Source organism: Triplophysa dalaica, chromosome 14 (genome assembly GCF_015846415.1).
Source record: "Triplophysa dalaica isolate WHDGS20190420 chromosome 14, ASM1584641v1, whole genome shotgun sequence".
NCBI classification, from domain to species: domain Eukaryota; kingdom Metazoa; phylum Chordata; class Actinopteri; order Cypriniformes; family Nemacheilidae; genus Triplophysa; species Triplophysa dalaica.
This window is the reverse complement of record NC_079555.1, coordinates 11,007,407-11,033,596: the sequence shown is the minus strand read 5'-3', so window position 1 is coordinate 11,033,596 and position 26,190 is coordinate 11,007,407. Positions and strand designations below refer to the sequence as shown.

The window sequence follows — 26,190 nt, the reverse complement described above, 5'->3', positions numbered from 1 at the left end:
TGATTAATGATTAACTTCTGTTGCTTTTCTCGACAAGCAAGTGCATTTTAGGTAAGGTAGGTTATTTCCAAGAACTATAAAACCCATTGCATAATGAAACGAGTTTTGTGTAACGTGCTTTTAATATGGACAGTGTAAAATACTAGTTAAATTTGGGAGTGAATCATTATCAGGGTTGGGCTTGACCTCTTCGGATGACGTAATTAAACGCTGGTCCAGAAGAAGCAAAACCTATTGTTTATTTGTCTAGATACAATACATTGTGTAATATACTGTACGTTTCATTAAAAATGCATAAACCGATTAATAGACAGTATTTACCAAAGTATATACTTTATTCCAGGCCAATTTAAAGTAATATGTAAAGAGATACAATGTAACGGAACATAAGGTTCTAAGGTACATGCACATACATTGATTAAAAAAAAGAGATCATAATAAATGTATTTAAATTCATTCTGGGTGCATTTAAAGAACTCTAAATACCAATCCATTAACTTGTGTGATTAGTACTACCACTACACAAAAAGTAAACAGTTACTATATATTCTGAACAGTTTCACACTAAGCAAGCATAAAATCATGTTTAAGTGAAATACACATTTGACACAATGTTCTATTAACGTGCAATACCAGCACTGTACCAACAGTTCAGAAAACATTTTGTTGCATTGCTCTCAGACACGTTTTCCCACCAGTCTGCCATCAATACTCTGTTTGCAAAAATAGATATTTCTTTTAGCTTGTCTTTTTTCTTTTCTTCTCTCTAGAATGTCTAAATTTGATCAAAATTTGACCATAACATTTTTCATACTGAGGCAAGTGAGTTATAGACCTTGATGGTGTATTCCCCCCAACAGACCACAGAATATCATAATCATAAATCTTCACCTTTAAAAAAATACATGTAAAATACATTGAGGATATGGGCCAGTTGAGCTAACATTGTAGTGTAAAGGTCTTGTAAACATGAGGAAATATTCATTTGTACTGTATGCAAATCATCAAACCGACAAGTCCCTGTAGTGTTCGACTACTGTGAAATAATGTAAACCATGTAACAAAAAGGCCGTTCTAGGTAACCTGTTCATAGTGTCTTTAGTTATAACAGCATGCGAGGATCTGTCAAATCATGCTTCATCAGAAATACCCTCACAAAATCATTTAGACCATTTCCCATTAGCTTATGCCTATGTGTACACAAAAGTATGATAAATTACGTTCATTGCCCTTTCATATCAAGAGAAAACAATTGATTAAAAACAGTCTTTGGAAGCCTCGTTGAGTAAAATCCTGGCAGAAATCATAACTGATTGCTTCCTTGAAGTCTATCATTCATATCCACGGTTACCAAATCATGTTCACGCTAACAGCTCCCCCTCAAAACATGCTCATCTACCCATCTAAAACGTATCAGAACCTTCCATCCTGCCCCATATCTGTCTCAGCAACAACCTCAACTGGCACTGATCTCAAATGAGAGATGTTTGTTTAAAGGCTACGTTTGATCAAAGTGCCCTTTAATATTTGTTCTGTGTTTTTTTGCTGAGATATTGTCATTAAAAACAGTACGCAAGAACATATACTAAAATCATAAGCTAAAAAAAAGATATCGGCTTAAGAAAAAACTTCCACCTAATGATCATCTGTGATTACAATGAAGCAGAAATGATAGTCAATCTATTCAGTGTCTTCTGTAAAATGTTGTACTAAAAGGCAGCTCTGTTAACATCGGTTTAAACAAAAGGAAAAAGAAAATTGTTCTTTGATCACATACGAATGCCATTACCCTCAAGAAACAGATTTAGGCTTAAATAAAACTGACACATAGAGACTAGGGTTCTTAAAAATAAACCCAACTTCCAGACATAATTTCATTTTCATAAAACCTTTCAAGAAATACTTTGATTAATGAAACAAGGAAAAACAAAGTGTTTGATCTATGATAAATGAATGTAAAATGACAGGATCTTTTCTCTGAGAAACACGACCGAAGGCACTTGATTAGATACAAGTTTCTAGTGTAATATTGCTGGCACAGCCAAGCAGCAGTATTTGTTTAATCAAAGCGACACGTTGAAACCATTCGATTTGAACCTTTCAATCATTAAACCGCAAATCCGACGACGACCTCCTCGTTTTTTGGTTTCTCGGACTCGCGCGTGAGAGCCGAGATCAAGGTTGTGTTCAGACGACGCACTTTACAGTCACAGGAGGATGTGGTGGTCGATTTAAGGGCTTGTCTGAGCCTCTTGGCTCTGTTCGCATAAGGAGTTCACGAGGGTAAAGGACACGGATTCGTCTCCATCAGACACACAATGACAGGTCGTCGTATAGCACTGCCATGATACGGATTTGGGTGAATACTTGTCTGTTCATGGCCCAGCCTTGAGGATGCAGACACAAAAAAGACGCACGAAATAAAACGCACAAAGGACGTAAGGTCTGCTTTCAAAACCGGCCAAAGGTCGTGAAAGGAAGTTAAGAAAAGGGAATAAAAAACCACGTTTACATGTCCAGGTGAAATGTCTTTTCTTTTCAACTCGACGCATCTACACATCCTTCACAGATTGGACTAGGCAGCAGTTCAGCATGTTGGAAGAGAAGGCGTAGTGCTGGCATCAGATGCTCTATAACCAGGTCAAAAAGTTTTCCTTGTCAATCTTGGTAGCCGCGAGCACGGACTCCATGTCGTTGAGGATGTCGGAGCTCAAGGCTTCCTGGAGGCTGGGCATCAGCTCTTCACCCTCTACTGCCATGCTCTCGCCTTCCAGGGTGCCCAGGTCCACATCTGTGCCCGGGATGGCATCCAGGTAGTCAGGGAAGCGGCTGGGTTGTGTTGCCATGGAGACAGGGCCAAGGCTATCGCCTAAGTGCGAGAGATTTGACTGGTCAGTTTTTCATACATCTACATTCAAGTGTCTCATGATGGTGTGGGTGCCATTTTGTGAAGCGCTGTACCTGTTTCCATCTCATCCACACTGTTGAGGAAGTCGTCTGGGGTGCGGGGGACGCTGTAACTGCTCATGCTCAGGCCGCTGTCTGTGCTTTCGTCCCTGGAGTGATATGTCCCACTGCACAGAGAAAGTCCATTGACAACATTAATTTTGATTGATCATCAGTGTCCATGAGCATCTCCAAAATCACTACTCTTTAGGAAACACACTATTATTTTTAATAATCAATTATGAGAAAAGAAATCTGGATAAAAAAGTGTTTAAAATGAACCTGTGAATGATATGAATATGAATTATATGAATAATAAGCATAGAACACTGCACAATATCCATAATATTATTTTAAGTTATTGTATTATTTTGAAATCCTAACTATTCTCCTATGTCCAAAACAGTAATAATCATATGTAAAAACTGTTTTTTTTTCTTGTATGGTTGGCAGCAGCCTGCTTTGAACGGCCTTTGAGAGTCACTGTAAAAGGTGTTGTTTTGCTGGTGGTCTGAGAAAAGCTCTCTATAAATAGCAGCCAGCCAGTTGAGAACAGTGAGCTGGAATAAAGAGGCCAGAGGATATGCTACATTGAAGTAAAATACAGCACGTTTCTTTTAATTAAGAGAATGAACTGTGCCTTCAGTACATGAGAGTTGCTGGATGAATGAGCTCTTTGTAAGCACAGCGGGAGGGGGGGCAGCCTTGTCTAAGACCACATGTTCTCATGGGCTGCCTTGTCATTCACATCAAACCCTTATCTGCTCATAATTGTAGGAGGAGAGCGTCTACTATCACTTGCTGCCACTGGGTGGCGCAATTCTCTCAAAAGGAACTTTACCATGATGACGACATTGAGACAACTGTCCACCAGAGGTCACAGATGAGCCCATTCAACAACAGAAGGATTTGCCCTTATGGGACTGGTAATTACGACCATGTGGAAAAGTAAAAGTTTTTCCCCTTTTTATTGTGTTTTTTTGCGTTTAAAGGTTTGTGTTTGGATGTCTCTTTTACCTGTTCAAGAAAGGGTCAGAGCTGTTGGTGGTCATGTTGCGGGCATCTTGGCCCATGCCGGGTGAGGAGACGGGGTTCTGGGTGCCGCCATCCTGCTCCATACTGGTAGGCAGCTGGTTTCTCAGCGCGAGCTCCTGTGAACAGAATTTGAAGCGTCACGGTGAGGAAATTCATTTTTTCCATGTAGGTTTGCTTGAAGCGGTCATAATTGGTGTTCTTTACGTTTTTATTGCAATGAAGGCTTAGACTATATTGATCATTTTCTTTGGAGTCAGTCCAGGTACGGCGACTTGAGCAAGCGCATATTTCCATTGAAGAAAAAGGACAGAACAAACTATACTGGTTTGACTCTGAACCCACGCACACGTGCACAAAACTCTACGTGAAAGAAACTTCACCTACAAGTTTCACTTAAGTTTCCTGTATCACCTTCTTCAGGGAAATAAGAGCCCTGCCCATTCAACAAGTCCTGAGTGACTAATCTAGTTATCATTTGTCAAAAGATTGTGCAAGATTGTCTGTAAACATCCTCGGTTATTTTACAATCTCGGCTCGAACGGGCGGTTCGCAGAGACTTGCACATTATCTAGCAGAGGTGTGGGTTTATTGCCTGTCATTTATGGGAGAGCTGAGGGTCAGATCTTCGTTTTTATTACAGACTTCCTATGACCAATTTAAACTGACACAGCCGCTTCTGATTAACAGATAACAAAACACCATAAAAATGGCCGGTTCTTGTCATCCTGACACTGTCAATAAAAGTGACCTTGTGCCAATAATCAAAAGATTGTCACATCAACTAGCACAATTAAACACGGTACAATGCATACAGAAATACATCTCACGAACATTAGCTTTAAATTACACTGGGTTCAGACTCGAGCATGTGAGGACTGAATGTTCTGACAGGTGTGCGTCTGACCTGTGGTCTCTGGCGAAGGAGCTCCTGCTTGAGTCTCAGTCTCTCTTTCTCCATCTGGATCTGCTGCAGTCTGATCTGGTTATTTCCACCCATCACTCCGCTCTGTGGGCTGGTGGGCAACTGGGAGCCTTGCTTTACCGGAGCACTCTGAGAAATCCGCCCCTGGTTCATAGCTATAAGGACATAGAAGTGATCACTGTTAGTGTGCTTTGTTGCCGTCTAATGTCTGCCAATTAAAATCAAGCTTTAATTATTTCTTTCTTTTTGTCAAACGATTATTCGTGAATAATCGCATTCAGATGAAAAGTTTGTGTTCGCATAATATATGTCCGTGTACTGTGCATATTAATTTTGTATTTATAAACACATACACATACACATGCATGCATATATTAAAGAATAATATAAAAATGTATAATTACAAATATATAATTTAAATTACTGGTAAATATAAATAAATACACATAAATGTTCCTAAATATTTATACATGTATGTGTTTATAAATAAAAAAAATAATATGTTTATTCTGGATGCGATTAATCTTAATTTACTTTTTTACTGCCCTGCCTTCTATGGATGCAAGCAATTCAAAAGTAAAACTATATTGTTTTTTGATAAAAATATATTAAGTAAAATATAAAGTATATGTGGATGCACATAGTTAAAAACATTTTCAACTGAATGAAAAGTTCCTCACGGGGGTAGAAATATTACAGTTTATGTTTAACAGACAGTAGTTTCTTACACATAACTGTGGTGAAAATTCTGGAAAAGTTGTGTAAGTATTTAAATGTTATATAACATATATCTTTTTTAGAAAACATTGGCAGATTAATAACAGACCACAGGATCGATACAAAATCTAAATATCCAAGTTGCAAAAGTAAAGGTCTATGAAATGCAATTGTATGCATTGCAAAAGTTACAAGTTCAATCTCCCGGAACGCACATACTGATAAAAATGTGTAACTTAAATGAACCGCCACTCAAGTTTCAATAAAAGCGTCTGCAAAATGCATAAATGTTAAACATCAGTAAGGGTGTAGCAGCATGACCATCAACCCAATGAAAAGAGCTTATCAATGCATGTGACGGGAATCATGCGTATCGCCACGGACTCGAATAAAAGAAACAAACGTTAGAGCCAACTGGAGGCGGGGTGTTACAGTAATTGAGCCAATGAAAACTGCTGTTTACTTATGCGCTGGGGCCACCAGTGACAACAAAGCTGCGATGGTGCCGCGTTGTCATGCGCGAGGGAGCCCCGTCTTTCCCGCTTATCCTCATCACCATTCAATCACAGTGTGTTTACTCTACCTCAGGCCTGAATGAGCCTCTGCTCTCCTCTCACCATGGGAATCAGATCAGAGACTCACCACGCCTCTCTCTCTCTCTCTCTCTCTCTCTCACACACACACACACCGCAACCACCCACCCCCACACTGCCCGAGGCGTGGAAGAGTGTGTGGGAATGTATACTATGAGTGCTAGTGGGGGAGTGTGTGTTTGTTTCTCTTTAAGACCCTTATCTTGCATAGATATGGTTCTATTGAAGCCAAATGACGGATCTGGTAGAGAAGTAATGGCTGAACTCTGAGTAGAAGTGACCGGTTGATACAGGCTGATATGTAGCAGCAGGATTTGTTGCGTCTTGCGTCTCAACCCTCATGACCTGCTCCATGAGTTCTACTTCAAAACTAACAGAAAACTAACAGCGACTGTCACGTCTGGATTTCCTCGACTTGTCTGTACTTGACTGTTGGAGAATCTCGCTTGGGAAACTCCACACCACAGCAAAAGTACACATAAACAAAACAAAACATCTTATCCACATGGCAGAATGACTCAAGTGTTGCATAAGTATTGCAGAACAGCAGGTTCCTGCCATGGATTTCTTCTCCCTTGAACCATCAGGTGGAGACGGAAATGTGCAAGAGGAATACAAATAAAGAGATAAAGAACACATTGACGTAGTTTGCCCTGTTGTCTTTTCCCCATTGCCGTTGGAACACGAGCATCCAGCAATAACAGTCTTTATCAGACCATCACACAACTCTGCCAACCGGCAGCGCTTCACCAGTCTTTGCAGTGTGTTGGGAAACTTCTAGGAGTGCTCACAGAAGACCCTGGGCCATGAACCCGAAGACTTTGTCAATATTTGCAGGCTGACGATTTAACACGTTTGTTCTCTGAAACACGCTCGGCTGATTTTCCAGCTAGTAGATAAGCTCGGAGGAGACAAGGAAGGAGAGTTAATCTGAGTCTGAGAGAAAAGCTGCTCCATCCTTATCATGCACAAACCTCTGCAGATCACACAAAAGAAATCAGCGCTGCCGGAAGCTGGTGTGAGATGATGCAGCTGTCTGACTAGGAAACCAGCTAAAAGAAAGATGGCAGTCATATCACTTGTGGAAACACATGACTGTATTACAAAAAAAACAAGATTAAGGCTTGGAGAGTTAGCTCATTTTTGGTGACTGTTAGCATCATGAACTATTAAAGTTACTATGAAATAAAAACTAACCTTTCATATTTTTTCATGGGATATAGCACTTTTATATAAATGATTTATTTGTACATTTTTTATTCATGTAAATGTAAATCCCATTCCTTTCAAAACGAATCTCTCCTTTGCATGACATATGTCTCGGCCTGAGGGCGGGACTATACTGACTGTACAATGGCGAGGTTTCCAACAATCCAATCAACTACTTAAAGGATAAAATACAGCCCCGCCCTATATTTTTCTCAATACAAAAGTCATTACATTCAGATAAACTTCACAATTAGGGAGGAAACACTATTGCAACTTCTGTTTCGTGACGATTACTATTGCTCATACTAACAGTTTAAAAAAGCTTTTCAGGAATAGGCTGTTTAACGTCTCAAAATATGTTAAAGCTACAATCTGTAACTTTTTTGGTTGAAAATAAAAAATACAGTTATTAAACAAGTATGTAAAATATCAGCGTCTATTAGGGCTGCACGATAAATATAAAATAAAGTGCATACACTCTGGCCTGTGTCTGCACAGTTTTGAGCAGTTGTCTTTAAAGTACGGTTAAATGCAGCTGCATCTGAAAGCCAGGGGGCACTCTCACTTAGAAACTCCAAGTATACGCCGCAGAAGAAGTTCAGTTTGCCCACATAAAGATAAATCTGCAGGGTAACCTCTACTTTTTGGTATAAACAAAGATGGTGACACAGACATAAAAATTACAGACTTCATCTTTATAAAGGGTGAAAAAAATACAGGCGCACACACTGAAGGACGAACGCAAGTACATATACGACTAAGAACATCATAAAAACTTCCTTGGGGGGGGGCTTTTCTGCTCAAGTAAGCAATCACCTAGCAACCACATGGAACTTTCAAACAACCATCAAGAAATGCCCTAGCAACCACATAGCATTGGCCTGACAAAGCCCACCACCTTCTAACATTATGATGGCTAGTTTTGCACGTGTTAGCGTCACTCTTTTCATCAGAAAACTGTGAATTCGAAATATTTATGCATAATTCATTTTTAGCATAGTAAAATTTAGGTTAACAAATGCAAAAGTCAACATTGAAACACTGATGTCATGTTTGTCATCCCATTACCCAATAAGGCATTTATATAGTGTTTATGCACAAGAGTTCATGAGTCAGGGTTAGCTCAAAGCTTTGGAAAAGACGAGTGCTTCGCAAGAGTGTGACATCACTCTGCGCTTGCCAACAAGGTGCCAACTCCTGCACTTAAGTGCTTTGACAATCCAAGCGGATAAAACGGGCTGCAGCACATGACCGATAACCAAAAGATCCACTTGGCCCACCACCGAGTCTTCCAAGTTAAAGAGACAGTTCGCACAAAAATAAGCGCAAGTAAAATTTCCCTTTTCCTTTAAAGAACTTGAGTGATTTCTTGTGTGTCTTCAGGGCCTGATGAAGTGCGAGGGTTGGCGTCTCTGACCAGACTCCTCTGGAAATTGCTCACCGTTGCGTGTTCACTTCTTACCAAACCCTCCACATGTTATGAAGAAGGCACAAGTTTATCCCGTGGGCTTTCTTCCCTTTCTTCTATTCCTCCCTTTATTTTTTCCTCGTCCCTTCCCCCTCTCTCGCCCTGCCTGCCCCCTTCCACTCTCTCTCTCTCTGTCTCTAACATTGGGTCTCTTTGACTGAAAAGGTCTGGAACAGATTAGGAGCAGAGCTGCAGCATCGAGAGGCCTGGCACCGACTCAAGTCTGTCTAGATGTGCAGCTGAGAACAGTTCTGCCTGCGCTGGGCCTCACGCGGGGTGGGAAAGGGGGGTTTACAGAGAATGGCCAGACTTTAGTTCTCTGTTAAAGGAGTACAGTCCTACTCTAGCCCTCCTCAAATTACTCCTCTGTCGCCATTGTCAATGAGTGGAGACCTAGACTGGATAGAGCTTTAAAACGCATGTCAGGTTATTGATGTGGCATGTGCTTGAAACAGTTCGATAAACAAACTGGAATAGTTTTGCATACAACAATAACTTTCTATTCAAGTCAGCGAGTTAACAAACTAACTTTCCGGTCACGGCAGCAAGCTTTTCCCCAAAAGTCTGCAGTTTGCAGATGCAGATGAGAGGAGATGGATAAAAACAACAGAGGCCGTAAAAAAATGCAGACACAAGCAGTTACATAAAACCGCATGGGAACGCCCAAACATTCAGAACTTGCGGCATAGAACGAGTTAACCACGTCTCTTTCCCACTGCTCTCCCCCTCACATTACGTCTGTAATTCAGGGGCCCACCAAGCTTGTCCGCTGAACACTTATAAATCTTCAAAGAGCTTCACCCACCAGAGCCGACCTCCCCCCCACTCCATCTCTTTCTCTCTCTCTCCTCTGCTTTAGTCTTTCATACTGTTTACTACTTACTCCACAACCACTTCTGTGATTTCTGTACATTTGCTTACTATCTCATAACATCATCTCTAAGGATTCAGACAGCCAGCACAAACGTACATGTTGATACATGTAGGAAACAGATAGAGGCTCCCAAAGGAACACCGTTTGGGAAGTAGGAAAAGCACCTCGAGCACGAGTAACTCAAAGTGACATGATCAGAAGCCTTCAACTCTTTTGTGAACCTGGATTAAAGAGCGGTAGAAGTGGATGAACGTCCCAATCCGACAACCTTTTTGCAGACCGTTTGACGGCACTAAAGATTATTAGATCAACGTGACTCTTTCACAAGTCAGGTGCAGTTCATTGCCTGTGTTTATGGATTATGAGTTCATATCCGAAAGGGGGTGCGGGGGCCGCGTAATCAGATTCGGTTTGTGCTAGTTTGTGAATGTGTGTGTGTGTGGGTTCGAGTGAGTAAAAAGGATCACATAGCAAAGTCCTGAGTGTGGAGTAGTTTTGGCTAACCTCAACAATATGTCACAGGAAGCGGGAATCGTGTGCCACAAACAAACCCAGCTTTTGTGATTCACTGTTTTTTACACAAATTCATTCTGCATAATACGTAAAGAATATTCTGTAAAAAAATATAACATTAATATCTTTTTTATACGCTTATTAGACTACAATGTTAAGAAGGCCAAATTCTGGTATTTTCTGTGCAAAATAATAATAATTTCATTAGTCGAAATCATTCATTTCAGTTATGAAAATAACAATTTGGGTAAGCATTAACTAATATGAACTAACAATAAGCAAAATACAGTTTTCAGGATTTATTAATCTTTGTTATTCATGTTGCATTAACTAATGTTAACAGTTAAAATTGTACATTAAAACAGTTTGTCATTATATAATTAGTAATATTTATATAGTATTATAGTATATTAGTAAATGCTGAAATTAACATAAAAATTAATAAATGCTGTAGATGTATTGTTCATTGTTAGTTTATGTTAGCTAAAGCATTAACTAATGTTGACATATACAACCTTATTGTAAGTGTTACCAAAATTTATGTAGCATATACTGAAAATGTATATAATCATATAATCTATAATTTACAGCAATAAATACACATTACACATTTTTGTCCATTTGACTACTTTGATATTCCATAATTTTTTGATTGAGACTTTTGTCCGGATTTCACAGAGAGAGTCACGTGTTTGAACTGACATTAAAACAATAAGCCATGACACTGACTTACAGTGATTTTACCACGTAAGGTTATGGTAAGGGTTGTTCTTAAACACACAAAGCAGAAAATGATTCATCTAAATCTAAAACAAATATTCCCTAAACCAAACAAAGCCTTAATTTAGGTTGTTTACAGTTGTCAAGTAACATAGACACTTCTTTACATCTGTTCAGGCTACCTCAGAGATGACGTATTTTTTTAAGCAAACCCTGGAAGTGAGTTAGCGTTTTAGCACTTCCGGTTCCATCGCTCCAAAGTCTTCTTTAATGGGTTTTTAGTAAATCACCTCAAAACCTCAAAATATTATCACGTTTTAATCAATGACATAAGACACACCAGTTCTAACCCACTTGTGACTTTTGAACCTTTATTGCACCTTTAAAAGTCATCCCACATATAAATCTCACAAATAATGCAACACGCACACAAATCTGTAAAAACATGGTTGGGGATTCATTGACAGAGTTACTACTTACCAGGGAACACGTTTTAAATAAAGTTTAAGCGCAGCTAACTTCCGAGTTGGCCTACCAAAATATGTCATCTCTGAGGTACTCTGTTGTGATAATGGCTGTGAACATGGCTCATCCAATCAAATTGTATAATTGGAATTCTGTTTTAAAAAGTAGTATTAAAAATGCTGAGCTTTTCTCATTTGCTTTCGTCTTTAAGAATTTAGAGCTCACCAAAACGTGGGTCAAGTCGTGGGTCCAGCCAAGAGGTGGTTTTGTTTTTGTGATTGATGTAGTAGATCTCTCCTTCTGAGGTTATAGATTGTTCCCAGCCATCAGGAAGAGGACCTGAGAGAGAACAGTCCAGCACAGTGACTCTTCCAGTTTTGACTGAATTTAAACACATGGATTTCTTTACTTTTGAACAGAACCAATTAATTTTACGTACAGAATCTGAACATTTTCACCACAGAAACTTTGCGAAATACTGTGGAATGAAAATTTGTGTTTGTTGTCTAAAGCATGACAATAGAATTACATAGGGAACACCTTATAATCTGGAACAGGACTGGTTTTGTTTGGTTCCTCTCAAACCGCCCAAAGGCTAAACCCAGGTCTGGACACCCAGGTCTCTATTGTGACTCCATGAGACCGACCAACAAGACGCTTCTAACCTAACCGACTGTCATTCATATGCATTCATTTGCATTTGTCTGCTTCATACGTCTGATAAGGTTTCTGCGTTTGCTGGGACAGAGGTGGAGTTGGGTGGGATGTAAACAGAGACCGCTACACCCGTGGAATTACCATGAGAATGCTGCAACTGCGAGTGTGGTTTCTAATACGTAACGAGTGTCTGGGATCGCTGCTGACCTGAGGCAGGGTTCATGATGTTCTGTTGCTGAACAGGCACTGGGCTGGCCGGGGCGGCCTGGTTCATCTGAAGGAGGGCCTTGCGAGGGTCCTGCCATGTGGTTGTCTGGTCGTTGTGGCTATGAGGAGATAGAAAAGGACATATAAGCATGGCATATAAAGTTCATTCTTCGTGAACATTTTTGGACACACTGACTTTTTAACAATGGTAGTTTTAAATTTAGCCAATGTTTGCCGTTCCATGAAAGTAATATCATGTTTACATTCGTTTAATCTCAGACTGACACGCTTGCCAATGTTCATTTGTTTTCTCTACTGCCTACCTAGACAGTATTTCTGTACCATAGGCATGTTTGAGTATTTAATTTACTTCTGTCTGCTCTCTAGCTCTTCACACACCATTTATGTCCAAGTAAACCAAATATCTACGCCAGAAAAACATCAGCAAACGTACTTCATTTAACACACCATTAAACATCCCCCATTGGTTTATTTGACATCCCCAAGCAATTGAAACTTTGCAAGATTATTGTAAATATCAGAACCTGGTCACCATTTCAATCCTTTTATCTGCGAGCAGGTACCAAACATCTCCAAAGCCTTCTGCAAACTATGTGTAAATGATGGCCTGCACTGTTACCAACGGCACTCCACTTCATTTATTCTGCCCTGCTCACTAAAAATAGTCTCCATTTTGTAAACTTTACACTCCTACTAAGATCTGCTGATGTATTACTGTGAAGGAGCCGCTGCAGGGAGTGTGTCTAACTGTAGGTCACTAGATGAACTTTGACCTAGTTTACACGCGATTTGCCGTAAGCACTGGACTGAATCTGTATCATTTGCACATGAAGTCAACAATTACTGTGTAAGGTCGGTGATGAATCACACGGATAACGAATAAACAAGACCAAAGAGAGAGACTGAAGCCAGACTAACACCCTTTGTTTATTCAGAATCTAAACAGACAGCGGGGTGGTAGGGTGAGCGGTGCCGTTTGACGCAGTGTTGTTTTTTTCTCTTTCACTGCAGTTTGCCACTTAAAGGTTAAGCAGTCTATCACATGTGGAGCTGGGATAAATACTGCCAGAGAACTGAGGCCCTTATGAGGATTTAATCCCAACGAACAGAAAGAGACACATTCGCATTAGAGCTATTAAAAGAAAATAATAATTAATAATAAAGAAACATATTAAAAAGGTAATACTTCTTTCATGTAGTTCCAAACTTGTATGACTTTTTTGGAGCATAAAAAAAATATGTATTTAAAGCAGTTATTAATACATTTGATTTATTTTCAGCCTGTCCCTCACACAGAGCTAGTACAATTAATAATATAAACAGATTAAAATATTACATTTGAAATATTGTGTCATGCGGAGCGTTGACAGCTCCTGGTCTCTATCCACTTTCTCTGTAGGGATGAGATCAGAGACATTCAAGAAAACTTGCTGGTGTTTCTCTGAAGAAAATAAGTCATAAAGATTCAACACAACATAGCTTTGGTTTTTAGGTGAAACCTTCCTTTAAATTGTAAATATCCTCGCTGTCTTTCTGAACCTGTTCAAGTTCACTGTTTTTCAGGAAATGGAAAAAAAACAGTATGCAATCGTTTAAAATGTACAAAGTTGACCATCACTTCTGCATACTTTTCATTGGTTAGATATTTGCAAAAGCCAGTGACAAACATAAATGGTGACAAATAATAATGCTTTTTGACAAAAAGTAAAAATCACAAAACATGGAGATATGAGCTTTCAGAAGGACAGCAGCGATATTCAACTGCAAAAATTCTCATGCGTTTCTTGACAGTTCTGTATTAACGCACATTCTTGCATTATCTAATCTCACGCCTTCAAACCTGGCAACTCCTCCCCGCTTCCTTAACACTCCAAGTTGCTATCTCTTTTTCTTATTTAACAAATCTTCCGGGGAAATGGTTCCAGCGTCCTGAAGGCACAAGCACGCAATTTACGAGCAGAGTTTGGGATGGGGTTGGCCGTAAAAAGACGAGTGTTTGGAGGTGACGCACATTTTGTAAGGTCTGCAATCTAACTTGAAACAGGGCAAGACAGAACCAGTTTGGATTATGTGCTTAAGTTTTAAAATCAACATATGACTCCAGGTAAAACCTAAAACACAAAACGACCTAAAAACACAAAACGTCCTAAGAACACAAAACGTCCCGTCTAACATCAGGACAAAACAGACTGTTATGAAATGCTTCGTACTCAAATGAACACCACTCTCATCTCTTTTTGACAGCGGTGTGGAGGCATTTCTAATGATGGCTTTGTCAGGGCTTGTTGCTCGATTAAGATGAAGAGCTAACACAGGAAAAGGCCTCTCTGCCTCTCTCTCTCTCTCTCTCTCTCTCTGTCTGTCTGTCAGGCGAGGGCCTGTACATTCAGGCAGGGTCAGTAGTGGGTCTCCTCCCAGGAGGTTTCTTTCTCTCACTGCCTGTTTCAACACACTGAAGTGTCAGCCTCTTTAACAATCTGGCGCCAGTTTTACAAAGCTTTCACCTGCTGGACAAAGACTCAGACCAAGCTACGACCCAACACCCTAAATGCTATTCACCCGTTTCTTTTTACCCTGCTCTGCTGTCTTTGCCCATTTAAAAGGGGTTTTGTCGTCGAAAACGTATGAGATTTGCATGTGTTGAACTTTGTAGTCGACCAATATATTTTAGTCTGCTTGGCGGCTCACCTTTAAGCAGTTCAACATACTAACTTCATTTGTCATCATTAATTGATTTATTTGTAAAATAACGGCATCATTGTTGTCGATGACCACCCTGCACTAACCAAACCACGATCGTGAACCGATGATAATTTTTAAACGAGAGGACAAAATCAAACTTTTGCAAACACTACTACAATAATAAACTCACGTGACCCCCTTGCTATCATAAACACAGCTCTATGTTTTCTCTTGTCGTCACTTTCTCTCCACCAATTAGTCACTATTCTGCCATATCTGCCTTATGTGAGAGGAAGGGAGTAAGAAAAACAAAGAGAGAGAGAGAGACTGACTCAGCACTTCACCACTCCCTCTCTCGAAGCTCCCTCTTGTTTATGCTTTACTGATCAAAGGAGCAGCCAAAAAACTGCCCCCTCTCCCATCCACCTACCAGTAAGCCACCCTACCCCCCAACCCACACACACACTCCAGGAAAACAGCCCAGGTCGCAGCAGACGAAGAACAGGGGGCCTCTTCAGGAGGGTCACGGGGGAGGGCCAAATGACCGCCAAACAAAAAAAGAAGGGCAGCGGAGGAAAAGAATAAGGAAAAAACGAGCGCGGAAGCAATTCCTCTGAACTCTATTGGCTGAGTGGTTTCGCTGTGGTCCTGTTACACTTTAGATCACCCCGGTCCTCCCCCTTCCTATGCTGCTGGAAACTATGACAGTGAGATGGGGGGGTGTACAGAGAGAGAGAGAAATAGAGAGAGAGAGAGAGAGAGAGAGAGAGGGAGGGAGCGAGGCAGTGTGAGTTAATTTTAATTGGAGCACAGGATGTAGAGTATGAAGATCTCCTCTTGGGTTTCAGTGAGGGCAGAAGCTGGTGCGTTCACACAGGTGGGCTTTATTAGCCCCGAGTGTCCTGCTGGAGATCTTATATAGGTGCTTGTTTTAAAATTAATAGGAGGAATTGGAACATCCAATGGGATGGCTCTGGTAAAGGAAGTCCTGCCTTCCAAATAAAGCTTGGAACTGTTACATTCATCAGCCATCTGGGCAGATTCATACAAATCCCAAATTTAGGATGAAAACAAACTGATAGGACAGATGTCACAGGTTTAAATAAGTGAATTGTCACATCCATAACAGTCCATATTCCTGATAAACAGACACATAAAAATATTGTAACTATTTTATGTTCTATGAAGAGCCATCCCTTCTCCATTTCTTGGGTATTATTGCTTCTGGTTTATATTTTAATTCACAGAAATCCTACAAGTACATAGTATGTTGTCTCTCAAAAACGTGTGTCCATTTTTGTCCATAACGCAACTCATCCATACACTGATACACAGGGGTTTAGCAAATAATAAACAGATGATTCAATAGATTGGGAATAAATACTTTCTTTGTTTAATATTTTTAAGTTCAGATTGAAAATGTCACATCCATAACCCTGGAATTACCCATACTGTATAGGCAGCAAGGAAACAAACTATGTTTTGAAACATGTGTTTTTGTGGTCACCGACTCACAACCTAGTTTGGGCCCGAACCCAAGCATTGCCTCACTTTTGAGTGTCTACTCACGTAATGTTCCTTCAGCACTTTTCATACACAAACACACTTCAAAAATGAGGCACACTAGCTTCCCTTTACTCAGCGGGAAAGTACCGGGAAAACGGGAGGATGACCAAAAACCAGCCAAGAGTAACAAATCCATATGTAGCCTATATAAAATCTGACTCTTATTTTATATTTTACACAATATGTTGCGACAAATTGTATCATATTTAACCTTACGTAGCTAACCGCAATAACACATCTGTTTAATGGCTAACCAATTTCATCAACCGGTAATCGCTCATCAGTGGAGTTCAATGAGGTTGACTGCACATTTACAACAACAAACCTACAGCAACAATATCCCACAAGGAAAACCATCGCTGTCATGTCTACAGCTCAGGGGCCATTACAGATCATTGGTGGCCACCAGCTGAGAGGCGTTATTGAAGATTAAGGGGCCAGAGATGGAGACAAAAGCAAAGACAGGATAGAGTTCCGCTCATAGGACCCCCACAAACACCCTTCGGAGTTTTAAACATCATCAGCCAGACAAATACAACCCCTCAATCCCGGCCTACAGAAAGAAAAAGGAACTGGTTGACTGACAAATGTAGACAAAACAAAGGTCTACAGGACTAACAGCCAAACTTTTGGTTAATGGCCAATGGATAGACAGTGAGAGCGGAGGTGGGGATCCTGGCACTCAAATCACATTGAGCCATGACCGCATAGCAAACCCTCCGTGTCGGAGAGAGACACTAAGTGAGACAGTCCTCTATAGAATTTAACTTCCTGATTTCCTCTCCAGCTGTTATCAGAGCTCATGAAATCAGAGAGAGCTGGAGGAGGAGGTGGTCAGTGGAGAGGGAAGGTTAGCGAGCTCATGGCACTGGCCCTAGACCCACCCAAGCGCTCGACATGATTGATGGCCCAATTATCAGGCCTCTGTTTATTGTGCTGCAGTTATTTATAACAGAGCTGGAGGTGCAGCGTTGAATGCTTCTCACAGTTCCACTCGACATTAGTTAGCAATGTGTGTTTTCCACTTCTGCCGAAGAAACAACAAATATTTGACCCTAAATTATGGGAATATGGGCATAGGGAATGATCTGTCCTCATACAAGGACAGCTTTAGTTGCATTTAACATGGAAAATAGCAGACGGAGCAGGTGCCCAATATATACATGATATCAAGTAACAACAGCAAAGTGAGATGTAAACAAATTAAATGAATCAATGCTTGTTTGAAATTTACGGATTTGAGTGCGTTCAGACTATACGCTTTCAGTATAAGTATGCGTGTCAAATGTAAAAGAAAATACACACACACAAAAACACAAATCCTCACAAAGACTTTGTATATTAGCCTGTAATGAAGCCACAAACAAGTGACCATTATGAAAGGCTGAATGCTGTTAGTCAGGACCCCAGTAGGCTCTCCATTTCTCCATCACGGGCGAGCGAGCGGGCGTGTATCATGACGGGTGGATGAGTGACTGAGCTTCCGTCAGCAGGACATCATCAGGAGAGATTATTGAGCGACCTGATGACCTCTGGACGGATTTAAGTTCCTCTTTGAAGGAGAGCTCATATCACAGGGGCCAGTGGACAAAGCGGTGAGTTAACACAGTCGGTCAGAAAATGAGAGAGAGAGAGAAAAATCCAAGAGGAAACTTTGGTAGAGCTTATTTAAAGAAAGTTCACCTCATATTTCTGAATTGCTAAAATAGTTCCTTCACCTCAAAATCTTGCCTTTCGCAGTTTCCAGCGACAAGACATTTGACTTTCACTTCAAACCAGAAGATGGCTTAAGTTTAATTGTTACTGGAAAAAGAAAAACCAAGTGATGAACAAAATGTTCTGCTGCTTATCAAAGACATGGCTGGTTAGGACCAAACCCCATATTTAGACAGAGGAAATCCTATTCTCATTACAACACGGTAATTGAAATCATCCTCTCCAGAGACATTTGTTTATACTACCATGATGTTAAAAACACTTCAATGTAAAAAAAGACCCATCATATGTTTTTACATAATGAGATTTGGGAGGTGGTGCTTCATTTACCTTTAGTAGCTAAACTGCTAATGAAAAGATAAAACTGAAAGCGGCACACATGCCGAGTTGTTTGGGAAATCTAAACAGAATTTTCAGAGAGTCCCGGGTCTGAATACATAGGCAGGGGTTCTTCCTGAAGCAGTTTGTTCCTCACTGACAGTAGAAGCATTGATGTCTGGGGCAAAGGTGTTACACCAGGACTGAGTAAACACTGGTCTGGCTAACTCTGCCTTCTATATGTACACACACAGATGACACTTCAACAGGAAAGGGGCTTGTTTGTGTGTGGTCAATAAAGCCAAAGCTTGACAAACACACATTTTCCTCAGAGTGAATGCTTCACACTAGATGAGCTGGGAAATGAATCCACCCCGACCTGGGAAACTAAACATTACAAAACGGACTGACTGTTATCTAACAAACGATGTGATTTTCTAATTAAACTGTGACTAAAAATATTGCAAATAGTTGTCCATCAAATGTCAATAGACGTGAACGGAAGCTAAAACACTTTATAAATAATACACAAGCAACATAAAAGTATCATAACAGTGCTGAATTAAGTCTTCCGTGGCCATTCAATAGCTCTGTGTAAAACAACAATCCAAAGATTCTGATAATATTCTAGAAAAAGGAAAGAAGTCCTATAGATTTCTGTATGAAGGGGCAAACTTTTCTTTTAAAATAAAAATAGTAGACAGTCCCCTAAAAAACCCTCGACCATACATTAAACCAAAGCAAGATTGTGGTCAGGTTTGGTCTGGAGAACAACCAGCCTCTCCCCGTGATCACATTAACAACAGCGAACTTTCACTCCCTTCTCTGTCCTCTGCACAAATGTGCTACAAATGGAGCTGGAAAGAGAAGCCTGACCCAGATGGCCTAACCGTTAGCCATCAAAGAAACGACCAAAAGCACTACACAACACACTTTCTCCCAACTCACACACACGAGGGTGCAATTTAACACAGCGTGATTCAAACCGGCCCTCCCGATGGGTCTGTTTAAACAGGAATAGGAGTGGAAGATGAAGTTAAATCACCATCACATGAATAAATCACATGAACACAAAACTCCTCAGACCGCTCTACTAATCCCGTCATGTCTTCTTTGCTCATGTGTTCCCGTAACACACAATTGAACTGTTTGGAAATCAAGACAGACGTGAATCAAGCTGATACCTCCATTCAATGCGGGGGAAAAGGGCAGCAAAGCAAATATTTTCCCAACTGGTTTGAGGAAAATGGAGTTTGAGTGTGTGAGGAAAATCCAAAAGAAAACAGCCCACCCCAGAAGTCTGCAGCAAAATAACAAAGACTGTGTGTGTCTGGACATGCAATGCTTCCAGGAGTAGCCTAAATTTCACAACATACTGTAACAAAAGGCTGTGAGCGTGTTGCCTGCTAATACGAATGTTTTATTAAAAAAGAAAAACACACACCATTTGTTTTCGCTGGAACACCTGGAATGTCCTGCAGTATGTTTGTGCAGCAAGTTGCAGCAGACAAATTGCAAAGTCAAATAAAGCCATTTAGTGAGCTACGTCCAATTAAATGCAAACATATGTATAAAGTTACAATCCACCCGGATGAACCCTTGTGTTCTTTTTTTCTCCAGGTTCCCCTTCAACCCAAACCAAGAAAATCCCATGGTGGTGTACACAGCAGGAAGGAAATAAGAGCTCCAGTTCTTGTTTATGGACCTTGAGGCCACACTGACCTAATGGTAAGCACGTTGTGAAACCCAAATAGTGCTCATTAAAACACTAGACTTCACCACCAACCATCATCACCACCGTGTCACCTCACTCACAGAGGTGTTGTATTATTCGCAGATTAGCCATGTCCCTCAACTTCTAACCCGAATCTTCCCAAACTATCTTGACAGCCTGTATGCAACAAAGTTTCGCCTTGAGGAAAGATTCAGTGTGAATATCTGAGACACACCTTTGTGTACTAATTAAAAGCAGCATGTTTTAAAAAGGGTGGAGGGGCAGCGGCGGTTCCCATCAGAGGGTTAATCCCGGTGATAGCTGGGGTCCACATCCCTGAGGGCCCTTCTCAGCAAGGGCCGCCCTCCCGTGGGCGAAATCCCCCACCAAATCCTGGCTTTAATAAGACAACGGAAACACTGATTAGCCCCTCTATTTGGCCACATTCTCTTAATTAGAATCCTTCATTAGTTTATGACCCTGATCTCAGTGTTAGTGCCCTGTGAACTTAACCCCCCCTCCTCACGGGTCCCAAAAAACGGGCAGGCGAGAACTAAACAAGATGACCCTCAACCGCCCGAGCCTCCCCCCGCCCTCTGTCAGAGTCTATTATAAATCAAAGCTCACAGTAAACTGTTGGAAAAAAAGGGAAAAAGGGAGAGGTCAACACATCATGTTGACCTTTTCCCACTTCTCTCCTTCACAAGGTTTAGAATGAAAGTTGGAAGACAAGGAAGAAAAAAGAACATGAAGGCCTAGGTAAGATGCACAGTGAACCAGGAATTGAAAGTTAATTTAAGCAGGGCATCACAATTATGATCGACGAAATGAATAGTTTATCCAAAAATGAAAATTCTATCATGATTTACTCACCCCCGTGTCATTTTAAATCTCTTTGTCTTTCTTCTGAAGAACACAAAAGAAGAAATATTGAGGGACGTTGGTAACCAAACAACATTTGTCTGCATTGACTTCCATTATCTGGAGACAAAACCATCAAGTCATTCCTCAAAATATCTTCTTTTGTGTTCCACATAAAAAAAGAGCCATCTAAAGGTTTTGAACCACACAAGGTGAATAAATGATGACAGAATTTTCATATTTGGGGCGAACGATCCCTTAAAGTTCATATAAAAGAATACAGATTTTTCATGCTATTTCATCAGCAACATAATACAATTTAAATTTAACCAATCTCCAACCTCACCTTCTTTAAAAAAAAAAAAAGAATACGACTTAATCTGCCGAACACACAACACACAGCGAAACTACAATCCCAATAAGCAAATCCAAAGCTAAATCTGGAAGCTTCACTAAAATAGTTCCCTATAATCAAGAGCTTCTGAGGCGATGCTAACCCATTTCAAATGACTGGTTGTAATAGGTTGAATGCGTCTTCTGATAACTTTATGTTCTTCCGACTTTTTTACCCTGCTATCAAATTCATCACCACAACAGCAGCTGAGTCCTAAGCTATGGCTAAACTTAATACCGAAGGACAAAAAGGTTACATACAGAGTTACCATTTGCGGCTAAAATCTAACTAGCAATAACTACAGAATCTTTTTTTGGTTCAGTCTTTCAATCTTGTTTGTTTGTCTATATTTGACTGGGTCACATGAGTGTCACTGGATGAACAAAGTGGCCTCTCTACTCTGCACACGATCATTATCTCTACTGACGCAGTGCACAGCGGATTCACAAACTGCGCTTTCATACACACAGAAACGGAAACCAAGCTGATGGTCAGGCTTCCCTCGGCTGTTCCCTACGCATATCTGTATCTGACGTTGATGTTCAGTCAGAAATTCCCCCCTAAGATGAAACCTCAGGTGTTAGTAGCTCATGTGAGAGTTATGTACAAGCAAGAAAGGAAGAACTGTAGTACCTGACAGTAATGTGAGCTGAGTTTCAAACAAGTTGGCAGGGATCCCTCATTTGAAGAGGCTGTGATTATAAATAGGAGTGTGGTTCTATTTTCCAGCACAAGATCCTTGAAGCCACCAGTGAATCCACACATAATCCACACTTTTGATGTGTAACTACACAGACAGTTGCTATGAAATTGAATTATGCAATTTCACATGTGCATTTAAATTCAAATAAAATAAAGAACGCACTCACTATAAAAAATTTGAAATTGTTGACGAACCATGTTACCTTCCTGTGGGAAAGTTATGCACAAACAAAGCTAGGGTCAACAACAATAAGAGATTAATAAAATGACCCTCCCAGTTCTCCAAAACCCCAAACAAAGAGACGTTTAAAGGAGGGGGTTCAACAGACAAGTGAAGTCTTGGACACCCTGACTTTCATTTGTGTATTTGAGCACTGGCCTCGGTAAAGATCAGACAATGCCCACACACAGACAACTTGGGAAGGTAAAAGGAGCGAGACGTCTCATTTGCCCTGTGTTTGCCTGAGAATCACCTTCTTAATGGACCGCATGAGCCTACTATTTTATGCTATAGAAATAAATAAAGCCGCCCAACTCTGAAACTGTGAATGACTGAGTCTTAAAGGGATAGTTCACCAAAAAAGAAAACTCTGTTTACCCTCAAGTTGCTTCAAATCTGTATACATATTATTGTAACACACTGTACACAAAAGAAGATATTTGGAAGAATGTTTGTAAAGTAACAGTTCTGGGTCACCATCGACTACTATAGTAGGAAAGTAAACTACAGTGGTAGTTAACAGTGCCCCAGAATGGTATGGTTTCCCACATGCTTCAAAATACCTTCTTCTGTGCAAAAAATGTTTGCAGATTTAAAACGACTTTAGGGTGAGTAAATGATGACCGAATTTTCATTTTCGGGTGAACTATCCCTTTGAAGATCAGTCTGTCCTCTGTGTTATATTAGTAGTTACAACATTTCCAAAACATCAGCCTTAGTCTTGTGAGGCGACTACACAAGTGGCGTTTCCCCCTTCCTGTCCCTCTTCTCCCTTTGCACAATTCCTGTAGATCTGGTCCAAATGAAGCAGATGTTCTCCAGATGTTCACCCTCCAAACATCTGGTTTTAAAAGCTCTCCGTTTTATCACAGTAAATTGGAGACTAATCATGTTTGTCTAGAACCGACTGGTCAGAGGGTCACCGATCTCAGAAACTTTATATGCAAAAAGAATTGTATCAATTGCAGTCTTAATATAGCAGCTATCAAATAAATAATGAGAGCCTAAATAGAGCGATTCAAATGGACGGAATGTACTCCCTTGAAGTTTCATTTGCCATTTTAACTCTATGGGCTCTCGGATTGAGTCCTGTGTTAGAGCTCTGTGGACAGGCAGATGAGTTTAGCAGGCCAGCCCGTCTTCCACTACTCTACGCTGTTACACTGGGCCTTTGTTCCCTTCTGAAACCCAATCCGCAGAAGCTCCAAGTACCCACACACACACACACAAAGAAGAAAACCTTGGCACACGAGTTAACAAACTGTTGCGAAGACTAGGATCTATAAACCAGCTGGAGAAAAGATTCCTTATTGGGAATTTTCTCTAATCAAAAACGTGTTACGGCACAACAATGAGTTCTCATCTGTTTCATTTACAATAAAAGCCCAGATGGTGCGATTTATTGCTGTTATAATAAACTCTAAAATGTGTCTTTGTTGTAATTAAGTCCTTTACTTCTAAACTGGCTGATAGCATTGCATATTCTGAAGGTCAAGGGTCATTCAGTTAACACTTAATCTACATATGTAAAACAGCACAGAAACCATGGTGGCATACACATCATATCAGGCGTGACAACTTTAACAACTCACTTTAGGAAGTATCTCTGGCCCGAAGGGGTTTTGGCCATCTCCCAGCCTGGGGGCAGTGGTATATCGTCGGGTATCTCATACGATGACTGGCGGAGATGCTGAGGTGGGGGGTTTGCTTGACCCATGCTGTTCAACGCTCCGGGGGAAACTGCACCCAGCTGCAGGGAGGCGGGAGACGAGTGTGCCCTGACGTGCTGGGGTGTGAGGGTACCGGCGGTACCTGCATCTGTGCTGGCCTGTGGAGGGTTAGGGAATTACATTTATTATCATGAAAACATTCAAAGGGTTCAAATGTAAAGCAACAATTAACGTGAAAGGATTTGTGAATTCGGACATGTTGGGAAAGAAATCCAACATGAAGAAAATTATGCAATACCGAAAATTAAATACTAGTGGTAAGATTTATAAACAAGGTTTTGCTTTCATTATCAGCCCCTTTCACAAAAACAAAAGTAAAAAAAAACGGATGTGGCCCACACTGCAGACTTAAGGAGGAGCTCTGTAGGAAACGGGCTGTCCTGGAGCAACTTTTAAGCAAACTAAAACTCTCATCTGCGCATGCGCGGGACGCGAGTCCAGGATCGAGAAAGTTGAGTTATGTAGCTGACTTACTTTAATCTTAAAATGCTGATGGGTGTCACTCTTTAAACTCTTTTGAATTGTATTTGCTACTGTAAAATTTCACTAAATTAAACTTTTCCCGCGAAATTCATCTTTTTATGTTACACACAAAGTTTTTGAAATTCTGGAGTAATATTCATACATGGTTTATAAACGCAGATTACTCGCGTTTATATTTTTTGTCCTAAAATATCTATGAGAGGTCGGTTGTGTGTTAAGCAAACTTGTTAAAGGAACAAAATGTGCACAGAAGATGATGTCACTGCTGGCGTCGAGTCCCATTATAATCAACGGAGCCTGACTCGCGTAATGTTAGACAGCTCCGTTGATTTTAATAGGAAAGTTTGCGAAGATCGCCACAAGCTCGAAAGTTGTGTGAAACTATGCAATGGGCCGCTCGCTTGCACTGTCAGGCGAAGGAATAACTTTGGAGGAATAGTTTGTGGTTTCTGTGGGGGTGGTCTTACTTGTCTAGAGTGGGACTTTGGCTCTGGTGGCTTGAAGAAGGAGTCTGGCAGCTTTCTCATCCTCATAGGCAGAGAAGGAGGGACGATATTGTTTTTCGGGTTCATCACAGCGTTAAAAAGAGCTTCCAAATCGGTCTCAGAGTTTTCCCGAACATGTACGATCTGATGACCGACAGGAGGGTTGTGCTGGCTCGGATCCATGGCTCCAAAATAAATGTCCTGTTTTCTGTGCGAAATCTGCTCTTGTTTTTATCCGAGTGAAAAACGTTCAATAAGAAACTGCAGTCATAAAACGTCAAAAACTTAAAATCCAAGCAGCCCGACTCCTTTCTGTGTCCGTCCACGTTATTAGTTATCCAAGCCTTGCGACGAAAGTAGACAGCGCTGTGTTTTTCTGCTTGCCGAGAACACAGCAATAAATCTGGAAACGCGCATATCTACTCAACTTTGTCCTTTAAACTTCTTCCAAAGTGTCTAAAGTCTTTACGCGGTGTCCGTATGACTCTCACAAAGGTTTACGGGTCTTCTGATGCAGACATTGGTGGTGACTGTACTGCGCATAAAAAAATCACAGCCCCTTCACTAACCTAACTAACTTTTTTTCTCTCTCTCAACTTCTGAAAGTTTGGGCAGGACATCAAACTTTATGAGTCATGTGACCGCTGAGTCAGAGAGAGGGAGGGGCTAGAGAAAGAGACTTTATAGCAATACGCTTTACTCGTTGTAGGATCTTACAGCACAAAAATAATTTCCCAACAAACATCATTTTGTAAAGCAAAAGTTTTTTCACAACGACAAATAACGTATATAAAACTCTTAACCAGTTTATTTTAGGTTCAGATTTTGACATATGTATTCTGAAATGTGTTAAATATTACTAAACAGGCCAATTCATCATGACATTATCATATATATATATATATATATATATATATATATATATATATATATATATAATTGTATTTACTTTATTTTCATTATAAATTGGTC

General features: G+C 40.5%; 1 protein-coding gene across 2 annotated transcripts; it reads right to left on the bottom strand.

Annotated features, from left to right (window-relative positions):
- Window positions 1–216: 216 nt before the first annotated feature.
- yap1 (Yes1 associated transcriptional regulator) lies at window positions 217–25,804 on the bottom strand. 2 transcript variants are annotated; one of them, XM_056766364.1, is made up of 8 exons: window positions 25,201–25,804; window positions 24,113–24,348; window positions 12,327–12,445; window positions 11,688–11,801; window positions 4,886–5,058; window positions 3,964–4,097; window positions 2,962–3,074; window positions 217–2,869 (listed from the first exon to the last, which is right to left on the bottom strand). In XM_056766364.1, the coding sequence occupies exons 1-8, from the start codon at window positions 25,399–25,401 to the stop codon at window positions 2,631–2,633; spliced, it is 1,329 nt and encodes a 442-aa protein (XP_056622342.1). In that variant the 5' UTR covers window positions 25,402–25,804; the 3' UTR covers window positions 217–2,630. The 2 variants fall into 2 exon arrangements, with proteins under 2 accessions (XP_056622342.1, XP_056622343.1); XM_056766365.1 differs by lacking the exon at window positions 11,688–11,801.
- Window positions 25,805–26,190: the final 386 nt, after the last annotated feature.